Source organism: Wolffia australiana, chromosome 9 (assembly GCF_029677425.1).
Source record: "Wolffia australiana isolate 7733 chromosome 9, ASM2967742v1".
Taxonomy (NCBI): Eukaryota; Viridiplantae; Streptophyta; class Magnoliopsida; order Alismatales; family Araceae; genus Wolffia; species Wolffia australiana.
In genome coordinates this window covers 10458060-10478633 of record NC_135843.1, presented here as the reverse complement: position 1 = coordinate 10478633, position 20574 = coordinate 10458060, and the positions used below count along the sequence as shown (strand labels likewise).

Below are 20574 nucleotides of genomic sequence, written 5' to 3'. Positions count from 1 at the left end.
TCTGCCAGTCTCTCTTTCTCTGTATCTCTCTTTATCTCCCACTTTCTGTCTCTCTCTATATCTATCCCTTTGTCTCCCACTCTCTCTGTCTCTCTCTTTATCTCCCATTCTCTCTCTGTATCTCTCTTTGTCTCCCACTCTCTCTCTGTCTCTCTCTTTATCTCCCACTTTCTGTCTCTCTCTATATCTCCCACTTTCTGTCTCTCTCTATATCTATCCCTTTGTCTCCCACTCTCTCTGTCTCTCTCTTTATCTCCCATTCTCTCTCTGTATCTCTCTTTGTCTCCCACTCTCTCTCTGTCTCTCTCTTTATCTCCCACTTTCTGTCTCTCTCTACATCTATCTCTCCCACTATCTCTCTGTATCTCTCTTTGTCTCCCACTCTCTCTCTGTCTCTCTATTTTTCTCCCACTTTCTCTCTCTATATCTATCTATTTATGTCCCACTCTCTCTCTTCTCTCTATCTCTTTATCTCCCGCTTTCTCTCTCCCTTTCGCTCTCTTTCTCTCTCTTGCTCGTGCGCTCTTACTCTCTACTTTTCTTATCTTTCGAATATTCTTTAAGAAATATCCATCTTGTATGATACAATTCTGCTTTCTTTGTAGAATATAATTTTTAAATGTGATGTTGGTCACATATAATAAGATGATTACCTTGACGGTCGGCAGGCTGACTGATTATCTCACCAATTGTATATGTTTTTAAATGACTACTAATCAACACAATCAAATCGTATTTCATGATAAATATTTAAATGTCCGTTGCATCATGAATTTCGCTTTTCAGAATTGTCATTTTTCTCATTAATCAACCAAAAAGTACTGATAATAATTTATGGGTTTAAATTTTTTCTTTAATATGAAATCATGTTTCCTGATTTTTGGCACGAGACATGAATTATATAGTTTGAAAAGTGAAATGTTTCATAATGATATGACGAGAACTTGTTTCTATTATCATCAATTCATATCATAAGTTTGATGATCAAACAGTAGAGATTTCAAATCACAAATGTAAGGAATTGACCACTCACTTTAACCTCTCCCAAGAAATGGACTTGATCAACCTTAAGATTAATTTATTGAGAATTGCAATATTTTAAAAATAATTGTGATTATTTGGACTAAAGAGATAAATCAATGGCTTGATGGTAAAATAAGGTTCTACACTGTGATTTGGTGTGTAAGCGTAAAACGAAAAATTAACCCAAATCAATTGTTAATTTCATGATACCTGACATGTATGATTTTACTTAGTCTGTTGTTCAAGGATGATGTACAACTAATATGTGTATACTTCTATCCTCCCTTGATCACTAGGTAGTTAAAGTTAGTCCAAGTAAATCCACAAAAACTACAAGATTAAATAGACAGATGTGTACTAATTAATATGAATAGTGCAAGCAAGATATATAGAGGAAGCAAGATGATAGAGAAAAAAGGTAAATATAGGACGAATGAGATTAAGGGTTTACCTGCTAACCTAGAAGACAGAGAAGATAAGGTAGAGAAGCAGATTTTGATTAAATGTTGAAGAAGCCCCAAATGCTAGAGCTGACAATCTAATTACAATCCCTAAATGTTGAATCCACAAGAAAATGGAAGAATTTAACCTTCAATAAAATTGAACAATGTTCAAGAATTTAAATTGAAGAATTTATCCAAACATGAAACCTCTGCAAAAGAGGCACCATCAGGTCCATCCAGAGTTCTAGACTTATATTCAGTAAAAATAAAGTAGTATTTTTTATTTCTAATTATTTTCGTTCTTATTTCTTCATGTATAGCACACTCTTTCCTCCATTACTTTTTTGGAGTTTGATAGTGATTTTTTCGAAGCTATACATTTTAGCTTCACACTTGATCTGATTGCTAAGCCACATTTAGGGAATGCTATTTTTTGTTTTTCTCAATATTTTCCTATTTTTCCCTACATTTTCAAGTGCCACCTAATCTGCACCTTTGAATCAGCCTTCATATTTTCTATCTCCAGGCATGAACGCACAAACTTAACAATTCGCAGTGCATTTATCTATCTGGCTTTTTAAAAAAAAACATGAGTGTGGGGATGACAATTAGGTCGGATATGTGTTGTGTCTCAGCTCTGTCATTCGTCATATTAACTCCTGCATATCACTATCTTTACAGTGAACACTAAAGAATCAATATTCAGGTAAAAGCATATCAGCATAATATTAAAATGACCCTACTTATTTTGTAATTACATTTATCAAAAAAAATATTAAATTATAAAAACCTTTATAAAAATACTAGAGTTCTATAAAACTAATCGGAAAATATTATTTGAGTACAAATATATGATTTTCTGGTAGACGATGCATTTATTTTTGATAAATACCCCCTCACATGTATGAGGCAGATTGGGGTAAACGGAGATGATTTGAGCCCTTTATTTTCTAATAATTCAAAACATATCACTACAATATGTTGATCATCTTGTCTATCGACATGCACATTAATCCACTCACCAAGTGCTTGTGTTTGGCCTACTTCATTATTCAAATAAGTAAACTTTCATTACTCAGATAGTTTGGATGTCCATCTCAAGTATTCATTGAATATTGATATTTAAAATAGATAATTAAATATTATTGATCACATAATTAAGATATCATCGTAATCACTATATCATTGCACGAATTGAGGGATTAGATTATAAACATCACACATGACTAATAATGAATAAAATACTGAAAAGTGTTTTCAATCACCAAATCACAGCCTAATAATCCAACAAACGTTAACCTGATCATTTTTTCATTAATCTACTCCATCCAGCTAGGTAACTCCTATGATCTCAACCTGCCAGCCTTATCCTCAGCCATCTCCATCATTTTGGTTGGCCCCAAAAATCCTGAAATAAATAAAGTGCTTTAACAAATATATATTTCAACATAAATAAATCATTTATTTATGAAATAGTTTCCAATTTTATCCAAAAATGGATAAATCGTAAGGACTTCTAAAAAAATCATAATAACCTGTGGCATCCTTCACGCTTTATATTTTCTTTTTAGGTGTCTTAAATTAATGTTCATGCATAAATATTGGAAATATTTATAAAATTGGGTCATAATGCATTATGTCAAACAAATCATTTACATGAAGTGGCAAAAAATGATGTGAATGCATATGCTGAATTACTTTTATTCATTAGGCTTAATGGCAGTGATAATTTTGAAAATTACTACTGTATAAGAGAAGAGTAGTAAATCATATCGAATATTATTTACATTATTATAAAACTAACATGCATATAGCATGGTTACCCTATTTAGAAGAAGCTGTGACACGTTAAAGTAATCATTCATAACAAATATTTCAGGTTTCTTGTGTCAAACATGTATAAATTTAATACCACCAAAATAAATTATAATTTTTTTTGTATGAAACAAAAAATTCCAATTTGTAGTCACCATAATACTTTGTTCTTTCTACTCATCTCTTAGTTCTTAGTAATTCAAGAAATGTATCCCTGTACAGGTACAATGATGAATGATCAAGAGGTCATGAAGGATCAGCTATGGTATTCAGTTGTGATCTTGAGTTGGTCATCTGCATTGAGTAGTTTAGATCTTTGGTCAGTTTTACATTTGGCATATTATTTCAACACTATTTAATACATAATGAGTTTACTGGATAAATAAGCATGCTAAGATTCAAAATCTAAACACATTATATATTAAACAATATCACACCTCAGGATGACAGTCATAAAAAAACTGTCAAAAATGATGAAAAGCATATTTATCCAAGAATATTAGAGAGAAGAGATAAAAGATATGATAAATAGAATAGAGAGAAACATAAGTTAAATTAGTGATCAATTATACAAACTACTCAGTGTACCTGACTGACTAGACATCACCAATAAATCATGCATTTGATCATTGTGCTTAATGGCAATAGACATATTGATGAATTACTGAGACCCAAAGGATCTGAAATCAGTGGCCTAGTAATAACAATTAAATTGTCTACCATCATTATAGTGTGAAAGCATGAACGAGAATCAACAAATCTATCAACAATTAGTTTCATGAATATTAATACATAGGATTTCATTGATTTTTCTCTGGGGCCAAGGATTGCATTAACTTCAGGTATAAATAATATTACACTCCCACGAAATCTGGTTGCTAAAATCAAATCATGACAATCCATATTGAATTATGATTACAACCATATGGGCACATCAGACATCAAATCTTAGTTTTACATTCTAAAATAAAATAAAAACTAAATTAAATTTATACTATCATCAACATACCCTAAGTCATTTGCAAAGAGTTGAAAACTATCAATTGTCACCACTTATACTTTTTCTAGAAAACAATAGAATAATAATAAATTAGATAAATACCCTTGTTGATGTATAAGTTGGATCTCGATGAAGCAAGTTTATAAATCCCATAACTTCTGATAAATAAAAATATTTCAGGGAAAACCTTGATAATATTAATTATATTTAGATGAACTTATGATTAATATGCAATAAAATAGGTTTAAAATAAAGGAATGCAACGGTTGATTATTTCTCATGATATACCATACATAATAACCTACTAAGGACTGTAGTCAAATGGTTTATAGATCATGTCGGTCACTGATAGTTCCAAGTGCTTACTCTTCATCTTAATGAACTACTGATCTTTACTTAAACTTGCATTCCTAATTTCCTAACTTTTAAAAATACTTGAAACTTTCTACACTTATTTAAAAGGAGTACATATACAATAAATATCGAAGCCATTTAATATTTGAAGTTGGAAAACATCCCAAACTATGGAGTACACAATATGTAAGGTATAATAAATTATTAGTAGAATAATATCAACCTACCTACTCTATCCATTGCACTTATGCATGTACATGTGCGTGTAAGTATCTCACTGTCTATTTATGGATCCATCAACATGTTGATGTATCAAAACATCTATGGTATACATGTGTATATGCATGGTATACATGTATCTATCTTCCTATCCAAACAGTCTACATATTTTTGTAAATACATATATGGAAGTACTTTCTACAATCCAAACAATCTATACATTTTAAAATGATTAAGACTTTCTACACTTCTTTTAAAAAAACTATATGTATGATTAGTATGGTAGCCATGTAACACAATACCTTATATATCAAACTATCCGTCTATATATGTCTATCAACCTACCTACTGATTCCATCGTACTTATGCATGCACATGTGCATGTATGTATCTCTCTATCTATTTATGAACCCCACAACATGTCGATGTATCAAAACTTCTATGGAAACATGCATGTGCACATGCATGGTATACATGTATCTATCTTCCTATTCAAACAATTTTATATATTTGTATTTATGCACGTACGGAAGTACTTTAATTTATCACCTTTTATAACTACAGTTTGATCCTATTACAGCGCCATGCAACTGCGCTAGGAGAAGAGCAGGGGAATGGGGGAGAAGAAGGAAGAGTTATCCACTCTGAAGCGAAGGAGAGGCTCTACCTCTATCTTTTCACTCTCTCAGAGGCATGTTTCTACGTCAAACTGCCAAGATTTTCCCTAAGTTTTTCTATCGTTGCTTGGGATCTTCATCCCAAATACCCATCGAAAGTTATCTTCTCTCTGCTCTCAGAAGCTGCTCCAACGCCGTTGATATCCTCAAATGCAAGCAAATCCACGCACAAGCCATAGTCGGTGGCACTCTAAACGAAGAGCAGCTGCAGACTGGTATACTTGGTTTCTACATCCGCCATGGAAGCTTCGCAGAAGCAAGAAAACTCTTCACAGTATCAGATAAACGATTCCCAAAGTCATGGCAATTGATTATCCAAGGCTCCGCCATGGCCGGGTTGTTCGAGCTTTCTTTACTGATCTACTTCAAAATGTTTTCTTATCATGTTCTTCCTGACAGACGCACCTTTATAGCCGTGATCAGGGCTTGCATTGGATTAGGAGCTCCTGATTTGGGTAATTTAATTCATGGAACGATCCGTTTAATGGGTTTTCAGGAGGATCCTTTCCTGGGTAGTTCTTTGATCAAGCTCTACGCCGTCAACGGTCGAATTCATGCTGCCCGGCAAGTGTTTGATAAAATTCCTGAACGAGATTGCGTTCTGTGGAATGTTATGCTTGACGCCTATGCCAAGAACAGGAGCTCAAAAGAAGCCTTCTTTCTGTTCAAAGAGATGAGAAGCTTGGAGTCCTCGCCGCCACCGAACCATGTAACTCTCGCCTGCGTTCTGTCCGTCTGTGCCTCGGATGGCAAGCTTGGCCATGGCGAGGAAATTCACTCTCTTGGTATCAAAATTGGGCTGATCCAAGTGTCGTCTGTGGCTAATACACTTCTTTCCATGTATGCAAAGTGTCAGTGCTGGTGCAAGACTAGGAAGCTGTTCGACGAAATGCCAAGAGAAGGCCGCGAGCTTGTCACCTGGAATGGGATCATATCTGGGTATGCCCAGAACGGGCTCGAAGAAGAGGCCATTGAATTGCTGCGCAGAATGCAGCTTGCTGATATCAAACCTGACTCAATTACGCTCGCCAGTGTCCTTCCCTTGTTCTCCTCCAAGTCTTCTCTCAAGCAAGGGGAAGAAGTCCACGCTTTCATGATCAGGAATGGCGTTGAATTGGACGCGTTTCTGAAGAGTGCCTTCATCGACCTTTATTTTAAGTGCAGAAAGGTGGGCTCTGCCGAAAGGGTGTTCAGGTCAACTGGTGCAGTTGATGTGGTAATATACAGTGCTATGATTTCTGGGTATGTCCTCAATGGGCTGAGCAGCACTGCCATCACGATCTTCGGCGAGCTTCTGCTGGCAAAAATGGAGCCCAATTCTATCACCATAGCCAGCCTTCTCCCTGCCTGTTCGAACCTTGGCACATTAAATATGGGGAAGGAGCTCCATGGCCATGTGCTGAAGAACAGAATGCAGGACCTTTGCTTTGTGGGCAGCGCACTTATGGACATGTATGCAAAGTGCAGCCGCCTTGACCTTGCCCACAACCTGTTTGAGAACATGACTCAGAAGGACTCTATTGCCTGGAACTCGATGATATCGAGCATGGTGCAGAATGGGCAGCCGGAGATGGCAATCCAATTGTTCCGGAAAATGGGTATTGAAGGCTTTGCATATGACTGCACCTCTGTCTCCAGTGGCCTTGCCGCGTGCGCTAATGTCTCTGCGCTTCATCACGGACGTGAAATCCATGGCCAGATGCTCCGGCGAGGAGGCTCAGTCTCTGACGTGTTTGCCGAGAGCGCACTCGTCGACATGTATGCCAAATCCGGCGATCTCAACGCTGCCCGACAGATGTTTGACCGAATGGGGACAAAGAATGAAGTGTCGTGGAACAGCATCATCGCTGCATATGGCTCTCATGGGCACCTTCGGGAAGCTTGCCTGCTCTTTGAGAGAATGGTTGAAGCCGGGTACCAGCCAGACCATGTCACCTTCCTCTCTCTTTTGTCGGCCTGTGGCCATGCAGGGAGAGTCTCTGAAGGCTTTGAGATCTTCCAGAGGATGAATGGAGAATTCAGTATCTCTCCTAGAATGGAGCATTATGCCTGCATGGTTGACCTCTTCGGCCGAGCTGGAAAGCTCCACGATGCGCTTGATCTGATAAAGGCGATGCCTTTTCCGGCAGACTCCGGTGTCTGGGGAGCTCTTCTTGGTGCATCTAGAGTTCATGGAGCAGCGGAGATCGCTGAGCTCGCTTCCCATCATCTTCTTAAGCTTGATCCCTGCAATTCTGGTTACTATATTCTCATGGCCAATGTCCATGCAGTGGCTGGTAGGTGGGAAGGCGCTCGCAGGCTACGGAAACTAATGAAAGAGAGGAATGTGCAGAAGCCGCCTGGATGCAGCTGGATTGAGATGGTTGGTGTAGTTCATGTCTTTACTGCAGCTGATGTGGGGCACGCGGCATCCCCCATGATATATTCCCTACTCAAGGTTCTTTTCCTGCATCTTGCTGAAGAGGGGTATGTCCCTTCACTAGAGACATAGGAGACGGTGATGACACAAAGTCCATGGTTCGAGGATATGAGAGTTTTCAAAGATGAGCTAGAGAGGGATGAACTGGTTTTTTTTTGCAAGGCTTTATGGTTGGCCTTTCTTTACAGAAAACAAGAATCAGGAGGTGGTAAATCCATGAATTAAGAACTTGAGCAGGGTTTTTCTGTCCTGTTTGATAGAGAGAGAAGAATGGAAGCCACTGGGCCATGTCTTGGCCTGGCTTACGGAGATGTAACATAGAATAAGACAGCTCCTGCGTTCATTCCTGCTGAAGTTGGAGGACATCACAAAGACTTTAGAGCTTTTTAGAAGGTTGGGATTTATTTCGTCTATTATTTTTTAATTTTGCATAGCTAAACTGTTTTCCATTTATTTCCGTCAGGTGACAAGGTTTTAGATTTGCCTCAGTTCCTAATGAATCATCTTTTCATTTCCTGGGGTTTCACTTCAAACAGTCTTTTTTCCGGATGACTTCTGTTTATTATTTGACTTTGGTGATCACTGCAGGCTCAAATGGCCCAATATGGCCACAACCCAAACGAGACCCTGCTTTGGCCAAGAAGCATGGAAGATAGTTGTTCTTCCCCTAATCCTGACATAAACCTCTTTCTCTTCTCTTTTCTCTCTCTTCTCTCTCTCTTCTTGTGGCTGACTGGTGATTTGGCCTTGCTACCTCTCTAACTTGGCAGTTGGGATCAAAATCCTCAATCTCCTATCTTATCTTCAATTTCTCCTCTTCGGGTTACCCATCCAGTTACCAACAAATCCTAGGTTTTTACCTCCGAGTTTGTTTTTATCCTAGGTTTTTAGGGATGATTAAAAACACAGTTCAGGGTTTTTAGTTATTTTTTCTCGTAATCAAAATTAGTCTCATGATATATTTTAGGAATTATGTATCTATGATAGGGTAAATACGTGACATATTTATAGGGAACTAGTGGTTGAAATCCTTGGTTAGAATTAGGAGGAGATAAGGATCACATATTTGGTTGAGAAATAAATTCCGAGAGATTACTAATAAATTAATCCTATCTACAGATGGTGTTAGAAATTCAAATGGTTGAAAAGGAGAAAACATAAACCCTGGGAATCGATGTGCTGCCAAGACCAGGCATTTTGCATGGGATATTGATCATCTCCAATATAAAAAACAGCCTTCAAGATATCAGTTGTTTAATGACGTTCAATGGTGTTGATATTCAGAACTATCATTTCACTTCGCCAGAATAGCATTGTGCCTTGTGCATAAAAAACTCATAATAATCAACCAAGAGTGACTATTCAGATAATTAACTTCTGGGCCAAACCAATTCCATACTCCCTTTTATGCTGCTTAGCGCATTGCTTTCCTATCTCAATAACTTAAACTGATTCCTGCTCATGATGTATAGTAACATCCCTTACCAATGAGCTTGCTTCAATTCATTGTATTCAAATAGGGGTAATAAAACACTTTATATAATATTGGTATACACATAACATCTTTTGTAAATATTCATGCAGTGAATGATCACTAATAGAAAATGATGGTATGCACTTGGTCTGTTTATAAATGGAATTAAATGATAAAAATATCTCATATGTTCCTTAAAAGTACTTATTATCATAAATCTATATAGAAGAGGCTAAATCTAATATAAAAAAAATTTGGTCAATTTGAAAACAGCACGAGTACTTAAATATTAATACTATTGTAAAGTACATGAGAATAAAATTTAATTTAGGGTGTTATCAATGACATGAGAGATAGGATGCAGAGGCTGGAGAAAATATGACCCTAATGGCTTTCATGGGGCCAAACTACTACTAGTGAAGGATGAGAGTTGTTATTACTCATTTATGAAATGAGCTCCAGAAACGTGGTAAATATCACATTACTATCATACGATTCAGATGTTTATATGACTTAAATGACCATATATGCATCCTAATGAGGACTAAACTGATTATGTTAACATCTAGATTATTATTCTGATTTTCAATATTTCTATAATTTTTACATCATTTTATGACCTTAAATCTATGGATAAATTAATTTTAAAAGTTGGGATATACTTTAATATATTTGTTGCAAGGCTTAAATCTATAGATAAAATAATTTTTATCTGCATATATTTCAACTAGATATAGATTCACCTCATGTTACATTCACTTTCTCTTATTTTTAGTGAATGATTGACCACCTTGATCATTCAAAAGGCATCACAAATTGTGATCCAATAATAAGATAATGGTAGCACTAATTATATTATTTAAGTGCTCAGGGATATGTGGAAAAATAAAGAAATGTGGGATTAAAATCACAATAAATGAAAGGGAACACAGGAATAGGTAGCATCAGGCAAAAATAAATTGAAATCTTAGTAAAGTTTTCTCAGTGCTGGCTAGTGTTCGCGCGTCCGATATCCGTCCGATATCCGGTATCGGACAACCGATTCCGATATCCGGAAAAAAATGGGACGGTTCCGGATATCGGATATCAGGCGATATCCGTCTATCAGGGGTTAGATAGATATCGATATCCGATACGGGGAGGTGAGGACGAAGTCGGTACCGGATATCCGGTATCGGATACCGGTTTCGGTAAAATAATCATTCATCTCGCTTAGTTTAACTTAGTTACATTATTATAAGTATATTACAATGTGTATTTTATGCCCGTTATTATATAGTAATAATTATTTTTTTATCTTTCCATATGGGATAAAGGGATTCCGAGTTTACCACAAAACCCAGAATCCCTTTATCCCATATGGAACAAATAAAGAAACGTAATCTGTATATAATGACTTAGATATATAATCAAATAACTATTTCTTCTAGTGCCCTTTGCCAACGCTAACTCTGAGAGAAATGAAATGTCATACGCACATATCTTTAGAGAAACTTATTGCTCGTGCTTCTCATATTTTTAAAGAGCGAGGCATGAAAAGAGGGAGAGAGGGAGAGAGGGAGGGGGAGGGGGAGAGAGAGAGGACGAGAGAGAGACTGAGAGAGAGAGGGCAAGAAAGAGAGAGAGAGAGAGAGAGGACGAGAGAGAGACTGAGAGAGAGGGAGAGGGCAAGAGAGAGACTGAGAGAGAGGGAGAGGGCAAGAACAAGAGAGAGAGAGAGGACGAAAGAGAGACTGAGAGAGAGGGAGAGGGCAAGAACGAGAGAGAGAGAGAGAGAGGACCAGAGAGAGACTGAGAGAGAGGGAGAGGGCAAGAACGAGAGAGAGAGAGAGAGAGGACCAGAGAGAGACTGAGAGAGAGGGAGAGGGCAAGAACGAGAGAGAGAGAGAGAGGGCGGGAACGAGAGAGAGAGAGAGGGAGGGGAGAACGAGAGAGAGGGAGATAGGGTATACGATGCGGATATCAAAAACCGATATCCGCATCCGATATCTGATACCGTCATCTGTCCCCCTGAGACGGGAGACGAATCACGGTATCGGACGGATACCGGTATCGGATATCGGCACTGTAGCAACCGATATCCGATACCGACATCCGGTATCTGGATATCGAAAAAACCGGATACCGGAAATTTCCGGTACCGGCATCCGTGCCGATACCGGCATCGGGACGGGCGAACACTAGTGCTGGCACACTCATCCATGTGGCACAACCTGATAACTTGAAATAACTAAAAAGCAAATGCATAAAATATGTGACTAACGTAGTACCATTTTTTAATGTCATAGAGTTGTATAAGTGATTGAGTTAAGCAAAAAAATGCGCAGGAATACCCACCTATCATTAGGCACTTTTTATAATTGACAATAATGCATGGCCTAAAAAATAAATTTGGTAGCAGCTTGGAGGAGAGAGACGCAAACCAACCACACAGATTAATACAACTTCAGAGCTTGATATATGACAATCCAGAAGTCGGATAAAGTTGAATTTTGGTGGGAAGATTATTATTTTTCCTCTCTTTATGTATACACAAGAAGCTCTATTAAGGAATTTGCAAAAACCTAAAAACTATCTTCCATACTTGCTCTCCAACATTGGCTGGTCAGTATGAGAAATGGCATCTTGATATCAAATCTTGCGTTCAAAATTATATTTTAGTAAGTTTCTTGCATCTTGATTTCATTATTAAATTTTGTCTTGAAAATTCCCATTCTCGAAAAATACACCTGCTCTTGAATGAATGAAATATTAAGGTTACAATTGAAGCAAAAATTTGGTTGTGTGGTCATTCTATGAGAATAGCAGGCTGACGAACCAAAAATCAGGGTTGAATTATAGATGATTTATCATCTTCTGAAAATTGTATTTGAATTTTCACTATTTTCCTGCATTAAATTATGTTTAATTCCTGAAAAATGAAAAATATAAATTAACTGAAATATCTATTTTTAGTCCCTCTTCTCCATGTATTTGACCTTTATCATGTGAACTTATAAATATTATTTAATAAATCAGAAAAAAATAAAAAAAATTGAACCCAGTACCTGGTTCATCAATTAACGCTGTTGCAGGGAAGCAGATGGTTTATTTATTATTATTCAGTTAATTGTTAGTGAGTGGATAAAAACATTAAAATAGGATTTTAGAGGATTCCTTATCCATTAATACTTCGATTATATCAATGAAAAATAGTGATTTCATACTTTTATGGAAGAAATAATGAATATCATGATCATGATCCTTATGGTGCATATCAAAAGTCATGTGAGCACTACTTTCTAGCTCTCACCCTGCTAATATACATTTTGTGTTTCCATAAAAAAATTTTATTAGCATTAACATTATAATTCTCATCTTTGGAGCCATTAGCTTGAAAATTTTGCTCTGTCATAAATGTTTCTGGCCTTGATGATTTTACTGAAAATGATGAATTCTTAAAAGTTTTTATGAGCCATTGAGAATATTCCACTAATATTTTTTTACATCAGTTATATTGTTTCAATATGAATTATTTATAATAATATTGATTTTAATTATTAATGTGTATTAATTATTATCTGAGTGAAGAGAGAACTCAAAAAAAAATTCATGTTCTTATAAATGTTTTAATGATAATGATTTTTTAGATTGAGTAATTTCCAACTTTTCAGATTTGAGATGCACATAGATAATTTTGACCTGATTATCATCAAGAGCAATACTGATATTTCCAGCATGTAAAGAAAGACAGGGGTGACCTTAAAGAAGAAAAAGTGGGGTAGGTGGATTAGCTCTTGAACCACAATATTGAAGTTCATGATAGGATGGGCTACATCACAGGACAATCCCATGATATCCCTTCAATAAATCCCAAATATTTATTTCATATTGAGTCAAGTGCATCATATTTGAAATTTCCAGTTTTTGAAATTATTTCTGATATCACAAGTCGTTTTTAGATTTGAAAATTATATTTTGATGAATTATGATAAATATGAAGTTATTTATGATATTTATGAACTGTTTTTAGATGACATTTTCAATGAAATAAATGATAATTTTCATAAACACATAGGTAATAATGAAGGGAATGCTTTCTGTAAGAAAAAGTGACATTATAATATTCTTAAAATATGTTAATTTTTTTTTAATGATTAGCATGTTCATTTATTTGATTCAAATACAGATGAGAAGTTCGTTTTTCTGGTTTATCATACATTCCAAGTCTAAATTGAATGTTAGAAAGATTATTTTTTTTCCATTTATTAGATAGTATGACTACATATCAACATAAATAAAGTTTTATGGAATATTGATCTTGTTGAATCAATATTAAGTATATAGCTCACATCATGCCATCTCCTTGGTATTAAAAACGTATCCTGAAATATGGTTTTTTGCCTAAAGTAAAACTTTTCATTATTTATTGTTTCTTCATTTAAGTCTTATTTTACACATTTTAAAATTGGAGTAGGATAGTCTTTAGACCAACTTTTAAATACCATTTTTTTCAAATGGACATTGCATAAGTATTAAAAACATTTTTAAAATGATGACTTATCATTTCTTTTTGGGATTTAATTAAATAAATATTATACCAACATTTATTGTTTCTTTTGTTCATTTTATTCATTTGCTTTAGTCGGTCTTGTTTTTGCTTTTTTTGTAGAAAATTATATCTATTATATGTTTGAAAAATGGGCAAGCCTAAATATAGATCCAAACAGGGGCATGATGCATGCAGAAGAAGACCTGCTATTTCATTCGTCTAATTCTTACATTTTTTAGTGTCATCATTTCTTTTACCATTTAGGTCCATGCATAATATTATACGAGGGGAGTTATCCTTTCTTTGAAAACCATCATATTTTCTTCAATTTTTTTACATTATAGTAAGTTTGGGGTAAAAAAATCTATGAATCTGGGTAATATCATAACTCCATTTTAGAAAGTCTGTTTGCCTTTGAGCCTAGGAGCAAGTCTAGAGAAGTTAGGCTCTTAGAGAAGATCAAATCATGTTATAGATGGTAGAAACTATGATTTAAAAAAAACTATTGTTGGTTATATTTAACCCTGGACATATGAAAATAAAATGATTGTAGTATAATCCTTGAACTGAGTGACAAGTGATTTTTGCATTCATAACTAACATATACTTTATATGTAGTTCAACACTTTATGCACATGTTAATGATATCATTACGGTAATACCACATATTTACTTTCTTATTATCATTACAATGATCATACGTGCATATTAATTAATATTAAAATACTTTGCTATGTTTTTTATTATACTCTAAATTAACCAATTTATCCATAACTTTAAAGATTTTTTTGACATCAAATTTAGAAACCAATTAAGTTTGTAAATTAGAATATTATTATTTAGATTTGTTAAATGGTTTCTGGGTTTAAATGCTCTTCCAAAAGCCATAATCCAATTTTCCAGGAATAAATTTGGCTACAAAAAATGATTAGAAGTATCCAATCACTTGATATGACCAATGATTCATTGTATTAATCAAATGAAAAAATATTTTTTTACGTCAAACTTTTGCTTTGAATAAAATAAAATTTGAGAATCAATAAACTCAATTTGATGCAAATGACACATGAAATTTAAATAAAACTTTTGATCAAATTTAAAATTTTGAAATGTACGTACAGACATGAAAAAACTAGGTTTGACAAAAGCGGAAATTTTTTTGTACGCAAAAAAATACATTATTTATTTTTCCCCTTTTGACATCCATGAAAATTATGAATTTATTGGTTGGTTACAGTAATTTAATGTCTTGTTGGACTCAAATATTATGAAATAATATTTACAGTCATTTTAGTTTTCAGAATATAAAACAATATGATGAGAAAATGGTCTATCTACATGTGTCACACGGTCTAATCTCGAGCTAGGACAAATGCTTGAATTTGGCACATGCTGGCCTCACTACTTGGAGCAGAACATTGATCATCTTTGATCTCTTGCTGCGGAGGTCTTTGCAATAGCTTAAGTATGCATAGAAGGGGTTAGAGGAGAGGGTGGGGATGCAGGCCCATCAGGGAATAGGATCTGATGGCGGACCATCCTGGAGATGGCACGACAGGACGACATCAGCCACGCCGAGCAGCTCGCGTCGACGCTCGCCACCCGGGGTTCAAGTACCCCGCGTAAGCATCTCTATCTTCCCTTGTGTTTGTTTATGTTTTGCTTGTGTCTTTGGATTTCATGGACTAGGCCAATGTTGGGCCTCGCCTTCGTCTTTACTTTTGAAATTTTGGTTTTATTTTCAAATTGTAAGGAGAGGCCGAACCACGTCTCGCAACGGTTCATCCTCTCCCCACGTTCACTTGGCACCTATCCTCACTATATAAGGGGATAGCATGCCCAAAGGAACATTTGAGTCATTTGTTGAAAGAATTTTTACAACTCTTGTCTCCACCTATCGTAGTGAGTAGAGTAGAGGGAATTGGCTATTCCCGCCCACGTCGAGACCACTCCGTGGAGTAGAGCCCGCGTCCCCCACGTCGAGACCACTCCGTGGGAACGCGTTCAACGTCTTCGTTGAGATCACTGCGAAGAAGCTAAAAGATTCAAGAATTCCTCCCTTCTTGAAGCCAAGAAGCCCTCCGTCGAGATCACTCCGAAGGGTCTCAAGGATTCAAGAAAGTGTCACCAAGGGAGAAGCATCGTCAACCGTCACCATCGAGATCACTCCGGGTATGCGTCGCCGTTGTTCCTCCCCAAGATTTCACCAACCTCCTCCAAGAACGCCCTCTCCTTGGGAATCTTGGGTTGTTAGTCCCCAAGAAACGTCCAACATGTGTGCCCCCAGGATGGGTTCTGCGGGCCCGTGGGCCTGACGATCACACACGCCATTCCAGCCTTGATGAACGCAAACGTCACTTGTACCCACGTTTACACCTATCACGCGGTCTGCTCGGATGCCAATGTGATCGACGCCGCCCAACACTACCCGTAGGGGCACCACGCGCCTCCACTGTCTCGGCCCACACTATGCACCAATGCCTTAGTCTCTGATGTAATACGGTACGGCTGGGATCAACGACTTGTGTTACGTCACAGAGATGCTCGAATGGGTGTTCAATATGTCAGTGAATGAGCATTTAAAATCCTCAAGAGCGGAGAGGACGGGCCGACGGTGGGGCGTCGATTCAGTAAGTCCTAAGATGACGACTAGGGCTGGGTCAACTCCAAGCGTTCCACAGAACCTCACGACCGAGCACGACGAGAGGGGCGTTTGACTGCCCACAGGAGTTCGCCCTCGACGACTATAATCAGGTCGTCTATCCCAAGAAAATCCTATCACTCGACGATGGGTAGCTAGCCTAACCAGACTCGTAACGACAACAAACGGCAGCGGAATGCGATAGAGAAAGACATCACTGCAAGGAGTAATAATACGGTAAACAGGGAGGATGTAGTGGAACCTGGTTTCGCTCCGTCACGTAGAATAATCAAAAGAATTGGAACTGTGCACACGAGCTGATCGATGATCACGTCCGAGGGGAATTCTCGAGAGGCCGGAGGGCTGGTGGGCGACCCAGCGCAAGAGGTCAGTAGCGGTGAGCTTGGTCAAGGCGAGGTCAATCCAGGCACTCGGTGCAGGCTATTGCAGCGGGAAGCCGAGGGGTCGCGCACGGGTTCGACGGTAGGATGTGCGCCCGTCGGGCGCGTGGGCGAGGGCTTGCGGCGGGGCCGCGGGTTAGCACGCAGGTGTATATCGGGTGGCTTGCGTCACGCGGGCGCGCGATAACAACAGCGGCCGATCGCCGCGGCGGACACGCGCGGAGGCACTCGCACGCTCTGAGGAGGAGGCCGATCCTGTTGCTGGGCGCAGAGAGGCGGACGGGGCAGCTCTGTTGGAGCCTGACGAGTCAGCGGCGGGGCTAAAGGGTTGCAGAACCGACGACAGGGCTCCAGGCGGCCAGGGAAAGTGGCATCCATCGGCGGGCGATTCTGACGGCGCGGATCTCTGACGTTGGGATCGACCTAGAACGACACGGCGCGCGTCTTGGGAAACCCCCGAGGCTGGTCGTGGGGCGGGGATGGACGTCGACGCCGAGCAGATGGTGGCTCAAGCGGATGATCCTGGTCTTCCCAGAGGTGGGGGAAGACGAGCAGTCCTGGAGGGGACCCAAAGGAGGACGAAGAGACCTTGCTAAAAATAGAACGTAGAAACAAACGACAACATAGTGTATTTTTCTCAAAAACTCTTCTCTGTCCTTGGGCATGCCTTCCCCTTACATAGGGGGGGGGGGTAGGAAGGGTGCCAAGAGACCAAGATGAGGGGAGGGTTCCGTCGCATGACGTGGCCCTCCTCTTTACACGACATTTCATGAAGAAGAGCAAAACATAAAAGACGGGACCGGTCCATTACACGACCCGATCCGATATTACAATTTAATTAAATAACGAGGAAAACTTACTTCGAGTACTTGAACTCGGGATCACGTACGTCGGCGCGAGCGGCTCGGAGCGGTCGAACATGTCCCGTGTCGATGTCGGCGTCGTCGTGATGGTCCCCCATCAGTCTCCTTGGAGGATGCTTCTTGCCCCGCGTCCCGCACACACGATGCGCGCACCACGCACAGCTGCATGGTTCACCCGCATGACTCCTCACACAGCGCCTGCGGCACTATCGCACAGCCTACGTGTCCCATGCACGCGCATGGCACTTGGTGCCAACATGCGCGTGGCACTTGGCGGCTACACGCGTGCTCTTGATGGCCCGAGTGCCCCGCACGTGCGGGCCTCCCCTGATCCACCACGCTTAAGCGCCGACGGGCACACACATCATAGGGACAATGGCCTAAAAGATCAGGGTCGGACGTCATCGTCTGAAGTGCATGTTGTGTCATCGCACTAAAGGACTCAATCTCCAAATCATGAGTCCAGCACACGGACATGTTGTTAAAGTTAGCATGCAGGCCTCTGTACAGGAATGCCACATACTTTGGGGCTTTAGAATAGGGAAAGGAGAGGTAAAATGTGAAATGTAATTTAAGAATTATGATGTAGAGAAGTTTTTCAAAAGGAATTTAATACTTCAAAAAGAGATAAATGGTGTGAAGTGAGATAAGTAATTCAAGCTGATCTAAACATTCTCTTGATTAATTAGGTCACTTGGGGATGAGATAGAATATTGAGGGGTACCTAGAGCTTAATCTTTATTGAAAGATTAAGTGGTACAAGAGAAAAAGGAGGGATGACAGAGAGAGACCTTATTGTTATTTCCACTTACATTAGGAGCAGGATCCTAAAGATCAGATGAACAGGAAAGGCTAAAAAATGTTCATCTGAAGGGTGAAAAGAAAGAGCTACCCTAAAAATTTTCTGGTCAATTTCAAAGAATCACGACTTCATTTTCACTGAATTCTAGACTTTAGATGTCCCCTCTCTCTCCCCCATCTTGAGATAGAAATTGGGATGGAACCTTGAGGAAGTAAAACTTGAAACTCCCTTTTACTTAGTCATTTTGGCATCATTCAAGCACCCACATGCTTTGTGTGCAATCAGACCCGGAATTAATAACCGTTGGAAAACAGAATGAGTATATCACTCTCTAATGAGGATGTACCATGTGTTTCTGCAAGTCTCAACCACTGATTTGGACTAAATGATGAAATAAATGCCCAAAATTTCTTATTGGGCCTCGTCGCCCATGGGTCTTCTCCATTAAATGTGAATTTGATTAGATTATTGTCTCTTCTGCACATGTCCCAACTACGGTTAAAGGCAACAGATGGTTATCCTTTTGCAACATTGGCAAATTCCTCCATTTCATGAGCTTGAATGTCATTCAGTCCATAACACATTGATGACATGAAATGATAGTGATAAATATGTTTTATGATTTGTATTACTATTTATCAAGAATACGATCAAAGTTATCATTTATTCATGTTGAAAATGAAATTAACACTCAGTTTTTTAATTGGTTCTAACTAACGTGGTTAAACGATTTATGAACTAGCCCTGCTTGATTCTCATGATTTCCTTGGTGCTTCATTTATGAAATGAATTAGGTAATTGGATTACTAATTGTGGAGAAGAGAGGGATCTAAATCACAATGAAGCCCATTATGGAGCAGGCCCAATCTGGATCCCAAAAGGAGCTGAAGCCTAGTCAAAGGAGCGGGCTATTTTAAAGGAGAAATTCAAGTGGGTGGTTGATGTTTCTTTCCTATAAAGGGAGGCATGCAATTGGCTTGCCAATTTGACAAATCCTGGCCGTACATTCTAGGTTTCTCACATTGAGAATCTAGGATCCTTATTTATACCCCTTTTCTCCCACATTGTAACTATCCCTGAATTTCGGTCCCAAACAGTGTTTTGGCAGCCTTGAGTGCTGAAGTTTATTAGATCCACTCTCTTTGAGTGTCAGGTTGAGTGAAGAAGGTAATCAGATCATCAGGTTTAGAGGAAATTGTAGAAGAATGCATCATTGGCCAAAAAAGGGAATGATACCAAAGGTCCATGCATTCTCGGAGGCTTCTGCCTACCACACTCAATTTTTATGGCTTGGTTATTACAAGATGTGATAGCCAAGACCAGGTATTTACAATACTATAAAAGGTTCTAAAACATTTTTCATTCAGGTTAAGTTATTGTATTTTTACTGAACAAAAAACTAGAGATCCTCCACATGTTTTTGGCCCCACCATGTCCAATATGGGGTGCTCTTGTGGAGAAACCGGGCACCCTCTGTCAAAAAAATAATGTAAGATATTTTATTTAATTATTCTTTGATTTCATGCTATTATTGCATTTAAATTAAGTTTCTCAAAAATGCTGGTAAAGTTATTCGCAATATAATTTAGGTTTTCATTCACTGTATTTTCTTAAAAAAACAAGAAACTATTTGTTCTCATTGAGTTAATTTTTATTTTTATGTAAAAAACTATAAATATATAATCACATGGAAAAATATTCTAATTGATTTTTGGCTCTATATGTTTTGACCCTTACTCAAATCTGTATTTAATAATGAACCACTATAAATTTGTTGTTTAATCTAAGAATTAATGACGATGTATACTCTTTTTTGGCTAATCACATGTGCAATCCCATCTACTAGAGAGACCACATGATCAATCTACTTCACTTGAATATGAGTGTAAAAGTTTGTTAACGGAGGCAAGTA

The 20574-nt window shown here is 38.2% G+C and overlaps 1 protein-coding gene across 1 annotated transcript; it reads left to right on the top strand.

Moving 5' to 3' along the window:
- Positions 1-5443: 5443 nt before the first annotated feature.
- LOC144708011 (pentatricopeptide repeat-containing protein At4g21300-like) lies at positions 5444-8758 on the top strand. The gene is made up of 2 exons (XM_078581299.1): positions 5444-8343; positions 8539-8758. Exon 1 carries the CDS (start codon positions 5548-5550, stop codon positions 8020-8022), a length of 2475 nt encoding a protein of 824 aa, XP_078437425.1. The 5' UTR covers positions 5444-5547; the 3' UTR covers positions 8023-8343; positions 8539-8758.
- Positions 8759-20574: the final 11816 nt, after the last annotated feature.

Coding starts and splice junctions, on each gene's coding strand:
- LOC144708011 (XM_078581299.1), top strand. CDS start 5,548: ATGTTTCTACGTCAAACTGCCAAGATTTTCCCTAAGTTTTTCTATCGT.